Genomic DNA, 19,555 nt, shown 5'->3' with positions numbered 1-19,555 from the left:
TCCCACCACCACGACCACCCGCTAACATAGGCAACCACGCACCACACGTTAAATGCGATAGAAAACAAACAAAAAAAATATCGCCGGCGTTATCTCGCACGGACGTTCGTCGTGCCGCCTGCTGAAACGACGTTAAGACTATTTTTAAACTAAACGAATTAATTCCGTTGCGAATCCGGTGACGAATCGGCAGTGCGGCAGCGCGCGGCGATCAAGCCGCTAGTGTTTACCCGAGATCATGTGTGAGTGTCGTGTGCGCGATTTCCTGTTTACCGTAATAATTTTAACATTTAACAGATTAACAGCTACAGTTTATTCTTTAAACGTTCTAACGCTTTCAAGTTGCACATCGTCGTTACGTCGTTAATTTCTTTGCTGCTGTTGGGGGGTTTTATTTGGTCACAAATTACCTAATTTTCAGCTGTGCCCGTGCGAAAATGTTGTACGTTGTTGCGTTAATTGTATTAAATTAACCGCGGCTTATTGTTTATTCGCCTAACTAACGACAGCCGTAACGAGGGAGAACACGAGAGGTGTCCCCCCGCGCGCCTCCACTGGCACAACACAGAGCAGTGGTCGGTTCTGTGTACGCAACCGGCCCCGGCCATGGCAACGTGGAATTTTACTTTCCACCGGGTCAAAGGGCAGCTGCATTAGGAATAGAATCGACCCCGGCCATGGCAACGTGGAATTTTACTCTCCACCGGGTCAAAGGGCAGCTGCATTAGGGATAGACACGACCCCGGCCATGGCAACGTGGAATTTTACTTTCCACCGGCTCAAAGGGCAGCTGCATTAGGGATAGAATCGACCCCGGCCATGGCAACGTGGCATTTTACTCTCCACCGGGTCAAAGGGCAGCTGCATTAGGGATAGAATCGACCCCGGCCATGGCAACGTGGCATTTTACTCTCCACCGGGTCAAAGGGCAGCTGCATTAGGGATAGAACCAACCCCGGCCATGGCAACGTGGAATTTTACTCTCCACCGGGTCAAAGGGCAGCTGCATTAGGGATAGAACCAACCCCGGCCATGGCAACGTGGAATTTTACTTTCCACCGGCTCAAAGGGCAGCTGCATTAGGGATAGAATCGACCCCGGCCATGGCAACGTGGAATTTTACTCTCCACCGGGTCAAAGGGCAGCTGCATTAGGCATAGAATCGACCCCGGCCATGGAAACGTGGAATTTTACTTTCCACCGGGTCAAAGGGCAGCTGCATTAGGCATAGAATCGACCCCGGCCATGGCAACGTGGAATTTTACTCTCCACCGGCTCAAAGGGCAGCTGCATTAGGGATAGATCACCATTCGGTTTCGACTTGGCCAAGTACAGTAGTTCTACTGGTAGGAACCTCCTGGATACACCAGCCCACAGGGGATTATTGTGTCCGTCGTGCAGGGAGGAGTGGGGCTGGGTGGGGTGGGGCTGGTCACCCCGTGGTGCCCTTATAAAACTCAACGTTTATAGTGTATTGTAGCGTATAGTAGTGTATAGTACTGCATAGCAGAGGTGGGACAAAGTCATTGTTATGCAAGTCCAAGTCGAGTCTCAAGTCATCAAATTCATGACTCGAGTCTGACTCGAGTCCAAGTCACATGACTCGAGTCCACACCTCAGAGGTGGGACAAAGTCATTGTTATGCAAGTCCAAGTCGAGTCTCAAGTCATCAAATTCATGACTCGAGTCTGACTCGAGTCCAAGTCACATGACTCGAGTCCACACCTCTGCTGCATAGTGTAGTATATTGTAATGTAGTGTATAGTGTAGTGGCTCTTAACCTGGGGGTGCATGCACTGCAGTCTAACGGAAGCCGTTCCGAACGCAAGCAGTAGCTTGAAGCAAGCATTTATAGAGCCGCCCCTTTAACACATTCCTGCGGAGGGAGCTGGTAGGAACGTCGGGTTGCTCGGTCAATGGCCAGGGTCAACGGCGGCGTGGTGTATTCCGCAAATATGCCCGACTGTGAGGGCGGGCACAAGCCGGCGTGAGTAGGTTAAACGTTGAGTTTTATAAGGGCACCACGGGGTGACCAGCCCCACACCCAGCCCCACCCAGCCCCACCCTCCCCACCCAGCTCCTCCCCACCCTCCCCACCCAGCCTCCAAATACTCTTAAACGCACGTGTCAAGACGATCTAGTGATGGGTAAATGTCGTTTGTGTTTCAGTCGTAAGTGAAATTAATCTGCGAGCCGTGTGAAATTTAAGTAGTGTCCCGTATCCATCCCACTGCCCGTAGGTTCCCCACCCTATGTGTTGAATGGTGCTACAGTATCCCCTCGTTATTCGGGAGGGAAACTATTCAGAGATGCTCGTGAACAGCCAATGTCACGGATAATGATATTGGCCTACGAATTAATGTCCTAAAACAAAAAGCGTAAACAAGCTATTCAATACATGGGAATTATAACATTAATTGGTTTGAATAAACAAAGTAAATAAATGAACATATAAGCTTTCGTGGAGGGTTACGACAAATTTATAAATAACGTGATCTAACCAAAAAACGTTGATTATGAAATGAACATAGTTAATAAATTAACTTTCCTTAAATTATGCTGCTAAGCATTATCACTTTATTCTTAGGTTTTTTCGGTAAAGTCACGTAGGTAAAAAATTAAGATTAATAAAAAATAAAATAAAAATCACGACGTTTCGGAGGCAACACAAGCTTCCGTCTTCAGGTGGAACAGTCACAGCACGATAGCTGTATCAAGTGAGAGAAATTCCAAGAAAAACCGTAGTTTTATATATACTGGTTGAGGGTGGGAGGAGCCAAGGTAAGCTTGTGTTGCCTCCGAAACGTGATTTTTATTTTATTTTTATTTTACTTTTTATTAATTTTAATTTTTTTCCTACGTGACTTTACCGAAAAAACCTAAGAATATGAATCCTTGCAGTCACGAAAGCTTCAAATCTAGAATCATCACTTTATCTCGCCACTTTCTCACATCACATTCTCTCTCATCACTTTCTCACTCGTTGAAGTCATATCGAGTTCCAGGTGCGATTCACGGATAGGCAAAATCGCGGAGATCAAGTAGGCGAATAACGAAGTGAATACTCTACTCGCATCTTTGTTTACGCGTGTGTGCCGGTGCGATAGAAGCTCAACGTACAACGTACGTACATGTGCGTGCCCCCCTCCCCGTGTGTGCGTTGGGCACTTAGGGGTCGGCTACACGAGCGCCGCCATGGGGGAGGATGTGCCAGGCCCCGTGGCCGTGGTGGACTTCACGTTCGCGACAAGGGACACTCCGCCGCTGAGCGTCCCGGTCGGCCTTCCGCTCGCCTGCCCCATCAGCGACCTGCACAGTCGCCTTGTGCACAGCCACGCGCTGCCCTGCTATGCCGAGGACGGTGCGTGCCGGTTGGCACGGGCGTGCGTGCGTCGTAGTCCGTGAGACCTGGGATCAGATGTTTCGCTCTTCGGTACCCGCTCGAGCCATTCCCATTTTTCCGTGTGGTCTTTCATGGTCTTCATCTTCTTGGTTCTTTCGGTAAAGTCACATAGAAGAGAAATAATAAAATAATAAAAATTTAACATAATAAAATACAATTCTCACGACGTTTCGGCCACAACGCAAGCAGCCGTCCGAACATTCAGACGCTGTCTTCCCGACAGACCTGTTCTTCACCTGAGGACGGCCGCTTGCGTTGTGGCCGAAACGTTGTGAGAATTGTATTTATTATTTTTTCTTAGTATTATTTTATTATTTCCCTTCTACGTGACTTTACCGAAAGAACCAGAAAGATGAAGACCGTCAAAGACCACACGGAAAAATGGGAATCGCTCTAGCGCGTACCGCTGTTGGCATGAATGACGCTATCTAAAATGAAAGTTATTATTATACTTGGGAAGTGTAGGCCAGTTGGAACTGGCGAGTCTTTCGAGAAGGCCTAAGGAAACAAGCGGCATCCCCATCACCTCTTGACGTCTGCGTTACGCCGCTCCCCCTCCCTCTCACACTCGGCCTCACCCCGCCCCCCCTATCAGAGCTGTGGAAGGCACTGGGGGAGTTTGTGCGCGACAAGACGCAGGAGCTGTACGACCAGAGCGGAGAGCGCGCGCTCGAGGGCATCGCCCTCGCCTCCGACGAGGAGGTGGACGGCCTCGCGCGCGCCTGGGAGAAGGCCTTCCGCGAGGTGCGTCGCCGGGGCCCCGTTGCTCACGCTCGCCATCCGCCAGAGGTCGCAACCGGGTACCCGATACCCGTACCCTACCCGATACCCGGCTACCCGTACCCAGCCGGGTACGGGTAGCCGTTTGCGACCCTGGTGCGGCCGGGTACGGGTAGGCCGTGGGTCACTGGTGAGTCACCGTTTGTCACTCATTTCCCAACGTCTTGTCTCTTCTCACAATTCAAGTTCCTAGAATAAACCCACCCGCGCCTGCAACATGGCTTCATCCCAGAGGTCGCAATTGGGTACCCGTACCTGTACCCTACCCGTACCCGGCCGGGTACGGGTAGCCGGGTACGGGTAAGGGTACGGGTACGGGTACCCATTTGCGACCCTGGTGCGGCCGGGTACGGGTAAGGAATCAAAACCCGTTTGCGATCTCTGCCGTCCGCACCCCCGGTTAGCACGGTTGGCTACGTACGGTGCGAAACAAGCGCAACATGCGTACGTGCTGTACATTCTCGCCCGTTGCGGTCGCCGCTACGTTTCCGCCGATTACAAAGATGGGTCACCACATCTCGCGCTTTCAGATGCGCTTCTGCGGCCGTCTGGAATGCTCTTCCTTCCGATATTTGGAAGACACTGGAGCTACGTACCTTTATACCTTGTGTGAAAACTAATCTTTTTAGAACTGTGTTTTAGTTTAGTAGTAGGTTTTTACCCTTTTAAACTGGTACAAAACCGACACCTTTATACAAGGCATCATGTTTGCAATAACCACAACACAAGTAGTCAAAAAAGCAAACAAAAAGAAGCAACTCTGATAATGATAATAATATGCACTGTCCTCTTTAGAGCCTAGTCCCCATTGGTGTTGGATCAGATGACACTAGAAGGCGTACAACTCAAACACAGTGCAATATCAGAGTATTTAGAGCTCTCAATACTCTGATACTACTTGTGTTGTGGTTATTGCAAACATGATGCCTTGTATAAAGGTGTCAGTTTTGTACCAGTTTAAAAGGGTAAAAACATACTACTATATTTTGCCACTGGTAAAAGAGGTCTCATAGTGTAAATGTGTTTAGTTTGTTGTCAATCCACCGCACCTCCGTTTAGCACGGTTTGCTCCGGACGGTACGAAAGAGGTTCAATATACATTACCGATTACGCTGTACGCTAATAATTATTTGAATGCAATAATAATATTTGCATGTACAGGGCGCTTGCTGAAATTCCCCAAAGCAACGTACATCAGATCTCATCTCAACCAGTGGCAGCTGTCCCTTTGTGGCACAAGGTGACTCCAGCCTGCAAAAGTAGAGGTTTTCTCCACCAGCAGTGGCCTGAGCAAGCAATCACAGGGCTGCGTTATTAACCTGATAAATTCACGGACAAGCAGTTGACCTGATTGCGCTTTGTGAGTGGTAGTGGTGATGGTACCGTGCAGGGAGTGGTGGCGCAGTGGTTCGTGAACCGCGCTACGAACCCGACGAACCGAGTTCGATTCCCCGCTTTCTGCTATTAAGGGTGATGAACATTTGAACTGGCCCTGGGCTCCTGGGACCATGTTGACTCAGCCTCAAGTGAGGAGCTGTAAACATCGAAAGGCAGCTCCTTCATCGGTGTGCCGTGCCGGCCCTCGTAGGAGTTCGCAAACGTCACTTGCCCACCGAATGTCTGTTAAAGGTTAACGCGGTCTGGGGGATATTTGTCTACGGTGCCTTGCGGCGGAGCGCAGACCACGGTGGAGCACGTGGGAGCTGAGGAGGCGCGTGCGGACGAGGAGTTCTCGCGGGCGTACAGCGCTCTCATCCACTCGCCCGTGTCGCACACGCTGCTCACGTTGGAGCACCACTACTGCGTCAGCGCCGCCGAGATGCTCGCCGAGCGGGAGATGGCCCTGCAGCAGCTGCGCGAGAGGTCGCTTGCTCGCTCTCTCGCTCACTCTCTCTCGCTCTCTGTCTCTCGCTCGTTCTCTCACTCTCTCGCTTGTTCTCTGTCTCTCGCTCGTTTTCTTTCTCACTTTCGCTCGTTCTCTCTCTCGCTCTCTCGCTCGCTCTCTCGCTCGCTCTCTCTCGCTCTCTGTCTCTCACTCGTTCTCTCTCTCACTCTCTCGCTCGCTCTCTCTCGCTCTCTGTCTCTCACTCGTTTTTTCTTTCACTCTCTCGCTCGCTCTCGCTCGTTCTCTCTCGCTCACTCTCTCTCGCTCTCTGTCTCTCACTCGTTCTCTCTCTCACTCTCTCGCTCGCTCTCTCTCTCTCTGTCTCTCGCACGTTCTCCTTCTCACTCTCGCTCGTTCTCTCTCTCACTCTCTCGCTCGCTCTCTCACTCTCGCTCGTTCTCTCTCTCACTCTCTCACTCTCTCGCTCGCTCTCTCACTCTCGCTCATTCTCTCACTATCTCGCTCGTTCTCGCTCTTTCTCCCGCGCTCTCACTTTCTCGCTCGTTCTCTCTCTCACTCTCTCTCGCTCTGTCTCTCACCTTCTCGCTCGCTCTGTTTCTTGTTGGCCCTGCTTGGCCCCGAGCAAACATTCAGATGTCTAGTGAGGCCAGCGTATCATTAGAGTCAGAAGAATCAGAAGTTTATTTCCCGAGTAAAACCCATTGAGCTATGTAGCTCTTTTCCAACGGCGACTCGGCCGGTATGTCTGTGTGTACGTTGAACTGCTTTCACACCGTACATAGCCAACCGTGCTAATCGGAGGTCCGCGGAAAGGACAGAAAACGATGGGTTTCTGTGTTGGTGTATGGGTCTACGTGAGTCTACGTATGTTAAACTTCTTTCACATGTGCTAATCAGAGGTGCGGGTTGGAACGGCAACAAACTGAACTGCAAAAAAGCAGTTCTAGAGAAATTAGTTCTCAATCACGGTCTAGTTCTGGCTCGGCACGGTCGAAGAGCCAATGGAAAAAAAAATAATCCGTAAAAACAAAGTTTTTTACTATAAATCCTTTATATGCGTGGCATTGGTTTTATTTTATTATTCATTTCTGTTTTTCTTCAGTAAGAGTTTCATTTTTATCACATTGATATTTTAAATTAAATATGAAAAAAAAAAATTCCTAAAAAGTGGAAAATTTAGGAAAAAAAATTTCACGAAAATAAATTGTCACGCACAACGAGTCTGTGTGCAAAATGTCAGCTCGATTGGATCACGGGAAGTGGGTTAAAAAACGACCGAAAGATTTGCACGGTCGTAAGCGCGCAAGCAAGTAAGCAAGCAAGTGAACTTAATATAAAGGATTTAAAAACCGCACCCGTTACCGCGAGTGGCCCCCCGCGCCGGCCTGGATCGGGTACGCCAGTGAAGAGAGAAAGGGAAGCGTGCATGGTGAGCGACGGCCGCTATTGTTGATGACGTTGTCGTCGCTATCGTTGCTTGCCACCCGCAGGCAGCGCGTGGAGATGGAGCGAGCCATGCAGGAGCTGGGCAAGTCCCTGAGGGACGAGGATGTCAACGTTCTGGCCGTGCAGCACTTCGAGACTCAGCAGGTCTCGTGGCGGGGAGGGCGAGCGTTGGGGTGGAGCGGTTCAACACATTACAGTCGAAAGACACCTCGCTTAAATTCCCCGGCAGGTCAAAAAGAAACATGCGTCGCATCTCATCTCAGCCATTCGGAAAGGAACCCCTCAGTGGCAGATGTGCCTGTGTGGCACAAGGTTGACTCGGCACCGTCCTACAAGTGGCCATTCGCTTGGCGGCGGTGGTGGCTGAGCACGTGGCCTGTGATCCAGCGCTTTGGAGCCAGCGAGGGTTAGTGGGTCACACACACATTGGCTGTGACACTCCCTTCGACGTCGGCGTCGAAGAGGTGCCGTGCCCCCGGCTCGCCACGAGAATGCGCTCCGGCAGAGTGCGGACGAATATCATCCGTCCCTTCTGTGTGGGATCGAGTGTTGTTCCCTCGCACGCACCGTCTTCGGGTGATGTGCCTTTCCTCCCACATGTAAACTCTAATTGGTCCATTACACCTTGATACATAGAGGACTGGCAGAGCTTGGAGGTGGGGTGGGGTAGGGATTTGGCGCGTCGGCTCACCGCCTGGCTGCTGCCCTTCCCGCTCGTCTGTGGTTCCTTGCGCCTCCGAGTCGTCCTCTCTCTTTGGGAGCGAGCGAACGAGTGCCGTGCGGCGACGCTTACAGTCAGTTCTGCCATAGCGCGTGTGTTTTTTTAATGACGCGAATTGGATAGAATGCGATGAATGTATTGGAGAATTCCATTATTATAATGATAATTGTTTTTTTACCCTTTTATCTGGCAACAAAACTGACACCTCTTTTTACAAGGAGTCATGTTTGCATAGACCATAATAACTGCGGTCGGAATGCAAACAAAAAACACAACTCTGATAATGTATGCACTGTCCTTGAAATTGATTGGTCCACACCCGAGACAGCTTTTCTTAGAGCCTAGTCTCACATGGTGTTGGACATCTCTTTGTAGTCTTATTAGTAGGGGCCGATCAGGGGGGGGAGCGATCATGCTCTCGTTTGCATATTCCCACCCTGCAATGCCCTGTAACCGACTCAACGTCCGACGGCCTTGGGCTGTGATCCTTCTCATAACAGAGAGCCGCTTAGCTCGATGGAACCCTACCGGCGGATAAATTATAATAAAACATCCCGAGTCTCGAGCGAGGCTCTCCGTGGGTTCACGCGCGTGGTAACAACGCGTCAGACGTCGCACGCCGTCCTGAAAATGCAGCGTTTGGCGCGCCCGCTTTGCCCACGCAGGCGGTGGAGAGCAAGTGGAACGTGGAGCTGAAGCAGCTGATGGAGCTGCAGAGGCTCGAGTACCGCGATTGGGTCATGAAGGTGCACCAGGACTCAAGTACGCCGGACGGCAAGGCCGGCGGGTGAGTGGCGGTGGCGAGATGTTGGCTACCTCGCCTGGTATACAGGAGGTCGTGGGTTCGATCCCGACCCTGACGCCTGCTGCTGTATATTTGGAGTTTGCATCTCTCATCATCATCACGGTGGCTAGGAGATGTTAACTACCTCGCCTGGTATACAGGAGGTCGTTGGTTCGATCACGACCCTTTGCCTGGGGTTTATTTGGAGTTTGCATCTCATCATCACGGTGGCTAGGAGATGTTGACTACCTCGCCTGGTATACAGGAGGTCGTGGATTCGATCCCGACTCTATGCCTGCTGTATATTTGGAGTTTGCATCTCATCATCACGGTGGCTAGGAGATGTTGACTACCTCGCCTGGTATACAGGAGGTCGTGGATTCGATCCCGACCCTATGCCTGCTGTATATTTGGAGTTTGCATCTCATCATCACGGTGGCTAGGAGATGTTGACTACCTCGCCTGGTATACAGGAGGTCGTGGATTCGATCCCGACCCTATGCCTGCTGTATATTTGGAGTTTGCATCTCATCATCACGGTGGCTAGGAGATGTTGACTACCTCGCCTGGTATACAGGAGGTCGTGGGTTCGATCCCGACCCTATGCCTGCTGTATATTTGGAGTTTGCATCTCACCATCACGGTGTCTAGGAGATGTTAACTACCTCGCCTGGTATACAGGAGTTGGTGGGTTCGATCCCGACTCTACGCCTGGTGTATTTTTTGAGTTTGTATATTCTCTCCATGGTTGAATTTTATTTGCATGTGTTTGGGTAATTTGTTTAGCTCTTTTATACTTTGCACTATTATCGTGTTTTTGTATTGTTTGTTGTTGCAATTTTCTCTTACCTGCCGCTACTGGCCATCTGTGAAAAAGAGCTTTACAGCTCATAGGATTCCTCCGGCATCGGTAAATATTCTCATTCTGCCTTCATCGTCCTCGTCGCCCGCAGGGACGACGTGGCGGGGCTGACGGGGCAGCCGCCCGACGCCGAGATGGAGGAGGGAGTGGCGTACGAGGAGCACCGGCGGCTAGAGGAGAGCTTCACTATCCACCTGGGTGTGCGGCACTGCTCGTCATCGTGCCCCACGGCTGTGTTTTTTTAAGCGCCGCGGTCGGGGGGGGGGGGGTGGGGGTGGCGGTGGTGGCGGCGGTGGTGGTGGCGGTGGTGGTGGTGACGGCACGTTGAGTCTTCCGGACTGCGTCCCGTCTGGAACGCTCTTCCGATATCGCCGTGGGCGCCACGGTGGCCAGATGTAAACTACCTCTAGATTTGAAGCTTTCGTGACTGCAAGGATTCATACTCTTAGGTTTTTTTTTCGGTAAAGTCACGTAGGTAAAAAATAATAATAAAATAAAAGAATAATGAATGAAAATAACTTGATTTACTTATTTTCATTTATTATTATTAGTAAATTAATTTAGTAATTTTCATTTATTATTTTTATATTATTATTTTTTACCTACGTGACTTTACCGGAAAAAAACCTAAGAGTATGTTAACTACCTCGCCTGGTATACAGGAGGTCGTGGGTTGGGTGGTCGGTCTGCCGGTTTTCTCGCGACGAGTTTGACCCCCGCTAGACCTGACTCGCTTCTTTCTGGTTGGGGTCGCGTACGCAGGCGCTCAGATGAAGACGATGCACAACCTGCGGCTGCTGCGCGCCGACGTGCTGGAGCTGTGTCGCCTGCGCGCCGGCTCGCAGGGCGACACGCGGCCCCGCCGACTGCACATGGCGCTATCGCTCTACTCCGCCGCGCTCTCGGGCCTCGTGCTACTCGTGGACAACCGCATCAGCTCCTACAGCGGCATCAAGAAAGGTGGCGGTGGTGGTGGTGGCGATGGTGGCGGCATGTTGAGCCTGCCGGACTGCGTCCCGTCTGGAACGCTCTTCCGATGTTACCGTGGGCGCCACGGTGACCAGATGTTAACTACCTCGCCTGGTGTACAGGAGGTCGTGGGTTCGGTCCCGACCCTGACGCCTGCTGCTGTATATTTGGAGTTTGCGCGTCTCTCTCTCTCCGTGGTCGCGTGGATTTTTCTCTGGGTCCTCCGGTTTTTCCCTCGACATTTAGAAACGTGCGTTGAGGGTATTTGGCTGCTATTAATTTCCGTGTAATGAGCCACTTCGCTGAACTATGTAGCTCAGTGGGACTTTACCTGCGAAAATAAAAAAATTGTTAAAAAATAGTAATTAGGAAGCAACTGGAGCTCTGCAATTTTAAATTGAAAACCTTTTTTGTATGACTGCTTTTTGTGTTTAATTTGTTGTCCTTCCCCCGCCCCTCCGATTACCACGGTTGCATAACGTACGGTGCGAAAGAAGTTCTACATACATAGATACAGCACTCGCCCCCCATCGGCTGTCTTGTTGCAGGCTAAAACGGGGTTGCCTACCTACACCTTTGTTTTCCCGACAGAGTTTGCGACGGTTTGCCAACAGTCGACCGATTTTCACTTCTTGGAACTCGAGCAGCAGATGAACGACGTTCAGGAGGTGGTGTTGGCCGTCAACACGTTTCACGGCAAGGATAAGAAGGGCACAGGTGAGGTGGGGGTGGGCATCGTGGATTTTCTGTTTTCTATTTTCTGTTTGCACTTTTTGTTTGTTGTAGTACAGAGTTAGACTGATGGCTTTAATCTAAGTTGTCTTGTGGTTGTTGTTGTTGTTGTTTGACTTGCATTCCACTGTGATTTTTGCACACAGCGTTGGTGTACGGTGCTTATTCTGCAATATTTTGCTGTCTTTTCTTGGATTCTCTATTCACACTTAGTCACATAGTCACTTTAAGATGTTTCTTGTTCGTGTTTTTTGTTTGTTGCGGTTGCACCCGATTCAAGAGCCGAATGGCTCACAGGGCTATACCTAATAATAAATGAACCATTGCCGTGTTCCCCAGAGCATCGCCTCTCATTTGCTGGGCTTTGGTGGTTGTGCTGCTCGTAGCCTGTCATTAAAAATAAGGGGAGGCTTTCAACCCTTTATGGCAAATAAAATAGGAGTTGTGTTGAGATGCGCACACACCGAATAGACGCACATGACCTCATCAAGTCTGCATTAACAGCACGTACTTGTTGTGAACATGCAAACGAACATGCCTCTGATAATTATATATGGAATTGTCTTTGAAACTGATTGGCCGACACCAAAGATAGCAGCCTTCTTTATGGCCAAGTCTCACCACCAGTGTCAGACCAGAGAACGGCAAAAGGCGAAGCAGCACAAAGACAATGCACGTATCAAAGCATGCATAGGTCGGGTTGGGCAGTTATATCTACGGGACCTTTTTGCTAGTATCAAAGTATGCAAAATAAGAATAGGTGTTGACCCTTGCTGGCAATGAAACAGGAGGTTTTAAGATATTATATTCTTGGTTCTTTCGGTAAAGTCACGTAGAAGGGAAACAATAAAATAACAAAATATAAAACAATAAAATTCCCACGACGTTTGGACTGCAACACAAGCAATCTTCCTCAGGTGTGAAAAACACAGCGAGGAAATTTGTTTTTCACACCTGATGATGATTGCTTGTATTCCAGTCGAAACGTCGTGAGAATTTTATTGTTTCATATTTTTGTTATTTTATTGTTTCCCTTCTACGTGACTTTACCAAAAGAACCAAGAATATAATATCTTAATACCTCCTGTTTCATTGAACAAGAAGCCCATCACATAATATAATATAATACATAGATGAAGGAGATGCATTGCCTGCTTATTTTATTTTGTTACTTGCGGTCTCCGCAACGACGTTAAACGGTCGCGGGATTGTGTCCGGTTGAATTTCAAGAGTCCTTTGCCCGGAACGGAGGCGCGGACGACAAGAAAAACTCGGAGAAGAATCCACAAAACATCTCGCCAGGTGCAGTCTGCCAGCAGGGCGCTGATGTTCCTGTGTCGTTTTACCTCTTCATAGAGTAATTTTTCCGTAATTTTTCCATAATTTTTCCATAATTTTTCACACGGTCGGCGCAAACATTTTGACGGCGATGCCGGCACGCGTAGAGTAGGCCCGCCCTCTTTAAAAAAAATTACGTCACGGGATCTTTCGCATCAGTTATTAACCGGTGGCGGCCTCCCGGTTTTGCAAACGCCCGGCCGCTGAGGGGGGGGGGGGGGGGGCCGAGTGTCGCCTCGTGCGACGCCAGCGCCACCCCCCCCGGTGCCATCGCCGTCGTGATGGCGCGACCGCGGCGTGCCTCTCCTCCGCAGGGGAGTTCTACATCACGCGGCACTCCAACCTCGCCGAGGTGCAGGTGGTCTTCCACCTGTGCGTTGACGACGGCGCTCGCTGCGGCGCCATCACGGCCCGGGACCCGGCCATCATGGGCCTGCGCAACATCCTCAAGGTGAGCCGGGAGGGCGGGTGGGTGGGTGGGCGAATGGTGGAACGGCCCGCCCAACGGAGGGAACGCTTGGAGCCGTTGAAGACGCGGCATGGTTGGCTACGTACGGTGCGAAAGAAGGTCAGCGTACATGCATATGTAGACTCACACAGAGACCCATAGATTCACGCAGAGACCCACAGACTCGCGCAGAGACCCACAGACTCAAACGGAGACCCACAGACTCGCACAGAGACCCACAGACTCAAACAGAGACCCACAGACTCGCACAGAGACCCACAGACTCGCACAGAGACCCACAGACTCGCACAGAGACCCACAGACCCGCGCAGAGACCCACAGATTCGCACAGAGACCCACAGACTCAGAGACCCACAGACTCAAACAGAGACCCACAGACTCAAACAGAGACCTACAGACTCAAACAGAGACCCACAGACTCGCGCAGAAACCTATAGTTTGTTGTCTTTCCCCCGCACCTCCGATTAGCACGGTTAGCTACGTAGACTGCGAAAGAACTTGAGCATACACACGTACATACGACGCAGGGTGCCGCGTGGATACACGTTCGCCGCTCATGTTTTGCCTTGACGGCGATGCCATGCTGCCCCTCCGCTGTAGGTCTGCTGCCACAACGACATCACCAACATCACCCTGCCCCTGCTGCTCGTCCACGAGATGTCCGAGGTTAGTCTTAGCCAATGGGAGCGCACTAGGGGTCACGGGGTGTGGCGGGGCAGGGTGCGGGCGGCGTGGGTAAAAGCTAACGGTTAATATGATGAAGAAAAATAAGAATATGCTCTACCCGTTTTGGCAATAAAGCAGTAGGTGTTAAAATGCGCACGCACCAAATAGACGCACACCTGTTTCAAGGCATCAAGTCTGCATTAATCAAACATACGTGTGGCTAAGCATGCAAACAAGCACGCTCTGATAATGTGTGCATTGTCTTCGGAACTAATTGGCCTACTTCTAGATTTGAAGCTTTTGTGACTGCAAGGAATCATACTCTTAGGTTTTTTCGGTAAAGTCACGTAGGTAAAAATAAAATTTTAATTTATAAAAGTAATAATAGAAATAAAATAATTTATTTTATAAATTTAAATTTTCTTTTTTATCTACGTGACTTTACCGAAAAAAACCTAAGAGTATAATTGGCCTGCACCAGAGACAGCTTTCTTTATGGCCTTGTCTCACTAGTTCGACCTGTACAATGCCACTACAAATATCAAAGGATGAATGGCTCGGGTTGAGCAGTTACATCATTTTGATACTGGCAAAAAAACATTTCCATACTGGAAAAAAGGTCCCATAGGTTTATATTATGGTCGTTAAAATCGTTTTTTTTTTGGCATTTCCGCTAGCAGAATTCAAAAATACATCAAGAAAACGGTAAAATAACGGTTACCGGTATTGCCGCACGCATTAGAGTGCGGTGTCAACTTTCAACGCAATGCGGCGCCGCACGCAAGCCGCTCCTCGCTCTCGCAGACAGAGAGGGAGAGAGGGCGACTGAGGAGCCGGGAAAGAGGAACCACGGACGAACGTGAAGGCAGCAGCAGAAGCTGCTACTCGCTAACAGCCCTTGCCCCAACAGTCTGTTAATGTCTTTTGTGTGGGTCGCGGCTTAGGAAATGACCGTCTCGTGGTGCCTGAAGAAGGCGGAGCTGGTCTTCAAATGTGTGAAAGGTGACACGGACGCACTCGGCATGCGGCATCGTTGGGACATTTGTTTTAATTTTTTTTAATCGAGAACCCAGAATGCAAAGTAGATTTTGAAAGGGCGGGAGGTGGGGTGGGGTGGGAACAAACCCAGGCGCTGATAAGTTTCCACGTGGTGATGATTCTCTCTCTTGAGCAGTGGTCTTTATCCTTTACAGCAGCCTTGCACCACTTTGGTTCTCAATCGTAAAAAAAGTACAATTCTAGATTTGAAGTTTTCGTGACTGCAAGCTCTTGTCCACTCCAGCAAATTATTTCTTGCTGTGGCTGTCCCACCTGATGACGGAGGCTTGTGTTGCTTCCGAAACGTCGTGATTTAATTTAGTTTTTTTATTTTATTTTCACCTACGTGATTTTACCGAAAGAGCCAAAGAGTATAAAAAGTACAATGTTAATAACGACAAAGAGGGTTTGATGAAACAAAGTAATTTGTTACTTACGCGTCCGTGCTTAATTTGTGTTTTCGATTATTTACCTTCTAAAAAAATCTGGCCGTGTCTTGCACCCTTCAGAAAGGGCATCTCGCACCCCCAGGTTAATAACCGCTGGTGGGGTGTATAACAAATACGTCCAAATCACACGTCCAAGTTGAAGTCTTGTGAGTCATGCGATAGCTTCGGGAGTAGCCGCGACTAATACTGCTCAATCTTGCCGGAGAGCAGGCATAGCGATGCAGTTATTCGCAATATCTGTTTTGGATTTTGTCCCTCTCGACTCTCCTGGCTCTCGTCCCGCTGACGCGCGACAAAGTTGCGACGGGAAACTGTCGCGTGTCTGCTGAATTTATTTAGCCCGTGAGAATTGTTCCACAACTTTCACCGGGTTAGCGAGCGGAAACGGTCGTAATTAGCACGTTGTCGAACGTGAGGACGGCTGCTTGCGTTGTGGCCGAAACGTCGTGAGAATTTAATTTAATTGTTTTATTTTTATTATTTTATTCCCTTATACGTGACTTTACCGAAAGAACCAAGAATACGTTGTTAAACGCTTTGCACCCGCGTGGCAGCTTAATTTGTTTGGCGGGTAGCGGAGGATCTTGGCAACACCCGGCTTGACCAGGTCGTTACGCGGCCTAACTCAAAATATTAATTTCCAATCAAAACTTATTATTTGATCACCTTGCGTTTCCCGATTTCCCGGGACGCCGTACATTTGATTATAAAAAAAATTTCTTCTACTTCGAATGACCTCGTTTGTCGCGCTGTTGCTCTGCTGCCCGCAGGGTTCATGATGGAGATGGCCTCGTGGGACGGGGGCGTCTCGCGCACGGTGCAGTTCATCGTGCCGCAGGTAACCACGCCGATCGGTTTATGCCGCGATTCAGCGTTGACCGCGTCGATTGCCGTCACGTATTTGCCCGTCAATACGTTTTACTGTCAAATGTTTTTATCTGTACCAGGTAATAATGCCCACTGAGCTATAGTACGAGCTCTTTTTCAGAAGCGACCCGGCTATCACAAATGATCGCTCAACGAAGTGGCTTCTCATCTGGAAATGTATACGGGCTCAAATACTCTAAAACGCACGTTGATTCTAAATGTGGAGGGGAAAGCCGTGACCACGGGGAGAGATAGAGAGAGGCGCAAACTCCAAATATACAGCAGCAGCAGGTGTCAGGGTTGGGATCGAATCCAAGACCTCCTGCGTACCAGGCGAGGTAGTTGACATCTCCTAGCCACCGTGATGATGATGAGAGACGCAAACTCCAAATATACAGCAGCAGGCGTCAGGGTCGGGATCGAACCCACGACCTCCTGTCTACCAGGCGAGGTCGTTAACATCTCCTAGCCACCGTGATGATGATGAGAGACGCAAACTCCAAATATACAGCAGCAGGCGTCAGGGTCGGAAGAGAACCCACGACCTCCTGTACACCAGGCGAGGTAGTTAACATCTCCTAGCCACCGTGATGATGATGAGAGACGCAAGCTCCAAATACACAGCAGCAGGTGTCAGGGTCGGGATCTAACTCACGACGAAGAACCGAGTTACTTCTTGAAGGGTGACATCCTCCTGCCTCTGCATCTGATAAACGGTCCGATTCCTGTATTGATGTACGTACGTACGTATGTTGAACTTCTTTCGTACGTAGCCAACCGTGGCTAATCGGGAGGTGCAGGTTTGAGGATGGAAAACCGAATGCAAAAAGTAATTCATGTAAGTTAATTAATAAAATTTGTTAAGTTTGATTGGTTTGGGCAAAAAAAACCTAGTCCACTTTTTTTTCACCCGGGCGACTTTGGCGAGGAATCATCCCTATTGCGACGGGGGAGATCTTCGCACGACGTTATTTCAAAGGTGGTCCGTGGTGTCACCGTTGCAGGGCCTGTCGGAGGAGGTGTTCTTCCAGCTGAGCGCCATGCTGCCCCAGATCTTCCGCGTCTCCTCGGCGCTCACCCTCACCTCATCGCGGCAGAAGTGACGGAGGGCCTCCGTCCGTCCCTCGGATGTGTTTTCGTGGGTCATGCCACGTGTTGTTGTTCGGCACGACGTCCGACGTTTCGCTCCACGTAGCTCGTGTGTATGTACGTTGAATTTCTTTCGCGCCGTACGTAGCCGACCGTTGCTGATCAGAGGTGCGCGGGGAAGGACAACAAACTAAAACAAATTATGTTGATCTTTCGCACCACCATACGTTGCCGACTGTGGCTAAACGGAGGTGTGGGTGGAAGGACAAAAAACGAAACAATGTATGTTGAACTTCTTTCGTACCGTACGTAGCCAACCGTGGCTGATCGAAGGTCTGGGGGAACGGACAACTAAACACAAAAATACGACCTCCCTCACCTGGTATGCAGGAGGCCGTGGACTCGATCCCGACCCTGACGTACATTTGGAGTTTAATTTCGATTTAAAGCTTTCGTGACTGCAGGGATTCATCTTATTTTATTATGTTTTATTATTTTATTACTTCCCTTCTACGTGACTTTACCGAAAGAACCAAGAACATTTGGAGTTTGTGCATCTCTCTGTCTGTGGTCACGTGGATTTTTTTTCTCCGGATCCTCCGGTTTTTCCTTTCACGTTTAGAGCCAACATGAGTGTAGATTATTTGGCTGCTACCATAAATGTCCACGTGGTGATTAGCCACTTCGTTGAGCTTATCATTCGTGGTCAAGTTGCTAGACAGCTCAAGTTGAGTTTGTATGTATAGTTTTCGATTTAAAGCTTTCGTGACTGCAGGGATTCATCTTCTTGGTTCTTTTGGTAAAGTCACGTAGAACGGAAATAATAAAATAATAAAAATAAAACATAATAAAATACAATTCTCACGACGTTTCGGCCACAACGCAAGCAGCCGTCCTCGGGTGAAGAACAGGGCTGTCGGAAAGACAGCGTGGCTTTACCGAAAGAACCGAGAAGATTTGTATGTATATGTATGTTGAACTTCTTTTGCGACGTGCGTAGCCAATTGCAGGTGTGTACCACGTGCACCGGGCGACGCAGGCGGCGTCGATTCCTCGTGACACGCGATATGCCACGGGTAATCGACCCGAATGAATTGGCAAACTGAAACGGATCGATCGACGCACGGCTACCGGCCTGTGCTGGGGATGTGAGCGTGCGTCTGCAACGCGAGGAGCCGGTGGCGTCCTGCGGGCTGTGGGCTTGCGTCTTCCTCCTCTTCAAAGGGAGACCTCTCCGTGGCAAGCGGTAAAGCGGAAGCCATGATGAACCAGAACACGAGGGTTGTATCCTCTCAAAATATTTAATTGACAGGTCATCAACATCGTCGTCGTCGTCATCATCACATGCTCAAAACATTCAATAAATAATTTTCAAACGAAAACGGCAAAGACAAACTTGTTTTGTTTTCGACAGTGCAGAAGAGAGATACCTTCATAAACGCCAGACTAGCTTTATCACAGCCTGATGAAGCTGGTTGTAATTACTGGCGAAACATCGTACTCGGATTGTAAATGTTGTGGATTTGCTCTCCAAACACAACCGGTGTAGCTGTACTAGTGACGAATTGGCCACGTTCTGTTTACGTGACAAACCCCTTAGTAATTGGCTGTGTCCGGTGTTGGCGGGTTTAACGACACGTTTATATATTTACGCGATCTCACTCAAAACAACCTGTATTGTGGATGATATTGGTCGCGAAAGCCTACTCCGTGTTAAATCGTTCATCCCGTCAGGGGAAGCGAGTGGGGCGCTTGGGCAGGACGCGTCTTGGCTAAAATGGACGATGATGTACGTGTCTGTGTCTGTATGTTGAATCGTACATAGCCAACCGGAGGTGTGGGATGGTCGATGGCCCCCGATAAATAATCGGGGGGGGGGGGGCACGGGATTTGAAGCTTGAACCTCCACTTAAAAGCAGCGAATGCCCAACCGTCCGACGGCGCCACGATCCAGCAACAGCGTCAACAACAACAAATGCCAACTTCCGGAGCTTCGCGTAGAAATAACAAAAACACATTTTCAAGTCTTTCAGCCAAAGCGGGCTTCCAGATTCGTGTTAAGCCAGCGACCATTCCGTTTAAGCAACTTCCTAGGC

At 49.6% G+C, this 19,555-nt stretch overlaps 1 protein-coding gene across 2 annotated transcripts; it reads left to right on the top strand.

Moving 5' to 3' along the window:
- Positions 1–96: 96 nt before the first annotated feature.
- On the top strand, positions 97–18,753 carry LOC133360383 (protein C12orf4 homolog). 2 transcript variants are annotated; one of them, XM_061579081.1, is made up of 15 exons: positions 97–242; positions 3,173–3,361; positions 3,999–4,147; positions 5,865–6,046; positions 7,520–7,619; positions 8,862–8,983; positions 9,934–10,040; positions 10,605–10,802; positions 11,403–11,528; positions 12,774–12,845; positions 13,196–13,332; positions 13,951–14,016; positions 14,961–15,018; positions 16,274–16,341; positions 17,375–18,753. In XM_061579081.1, the coding sequence occupies exons 1-15, from the start codon at positions 239–241 to the stop codon at positions 17,471–17,473; spliced, it is 1,677 nt and encodes a 558-aa protein (XP_061435065.1). In that variant the 5' UTR covers positions 97–238; the 3' UTR covers positions 17,474–18,753. The 2 variants fall into 2 exon arrangements, with proteins under 2 accessions (XP_061435065.1, XP_061435066.1); XM_061579082.1 differs by lacking the exon at positions 97–242 and adding an exon at positions 271–274.
- Positions 18,754–19,555: the final 802 nt, after the last annotated feature.

The sequence above is a fragment of the Lethenteron reissneri genome, chromosome 68 (genome assembly GCF_015708825.2).
Source record: "Lethenteron reissneri isolate LAM-NWPU_2019-01 chromosome 68, ASM1570882v1, whole genome shotgun sequence".
NCBI classification, from domain to species: Eukaryota; Metazoa; Chordata; class Hyperoartia; order Petromyzontiformes; family Petromyzontidae; genus Lethenteron; species Lethenteron reissneri.
This window is presented reverse-complemented; position numbering and strand designations above follow the sequence as displayed.

Bases quoted from the DNA above. Each gene is read 5' to 3' on its own strand.
- LOC133360383 (XM_061579081.1), top strand. The intron at 14,017-14,960 runs GTTAGTCTTAGC...GTCGCGGCTTAG, and splicing joins TCGTCCACGAGATGTCCGAG to GAAATGACCGTCTCGTGGTG. The intron at 15,019-16,273 runs GTGACACGGACG...TGCTGCCCGCAG, and splicing joins GGTCTTCAAATGTGTGAAAG to GGTTCATGATGGAGATGGCC.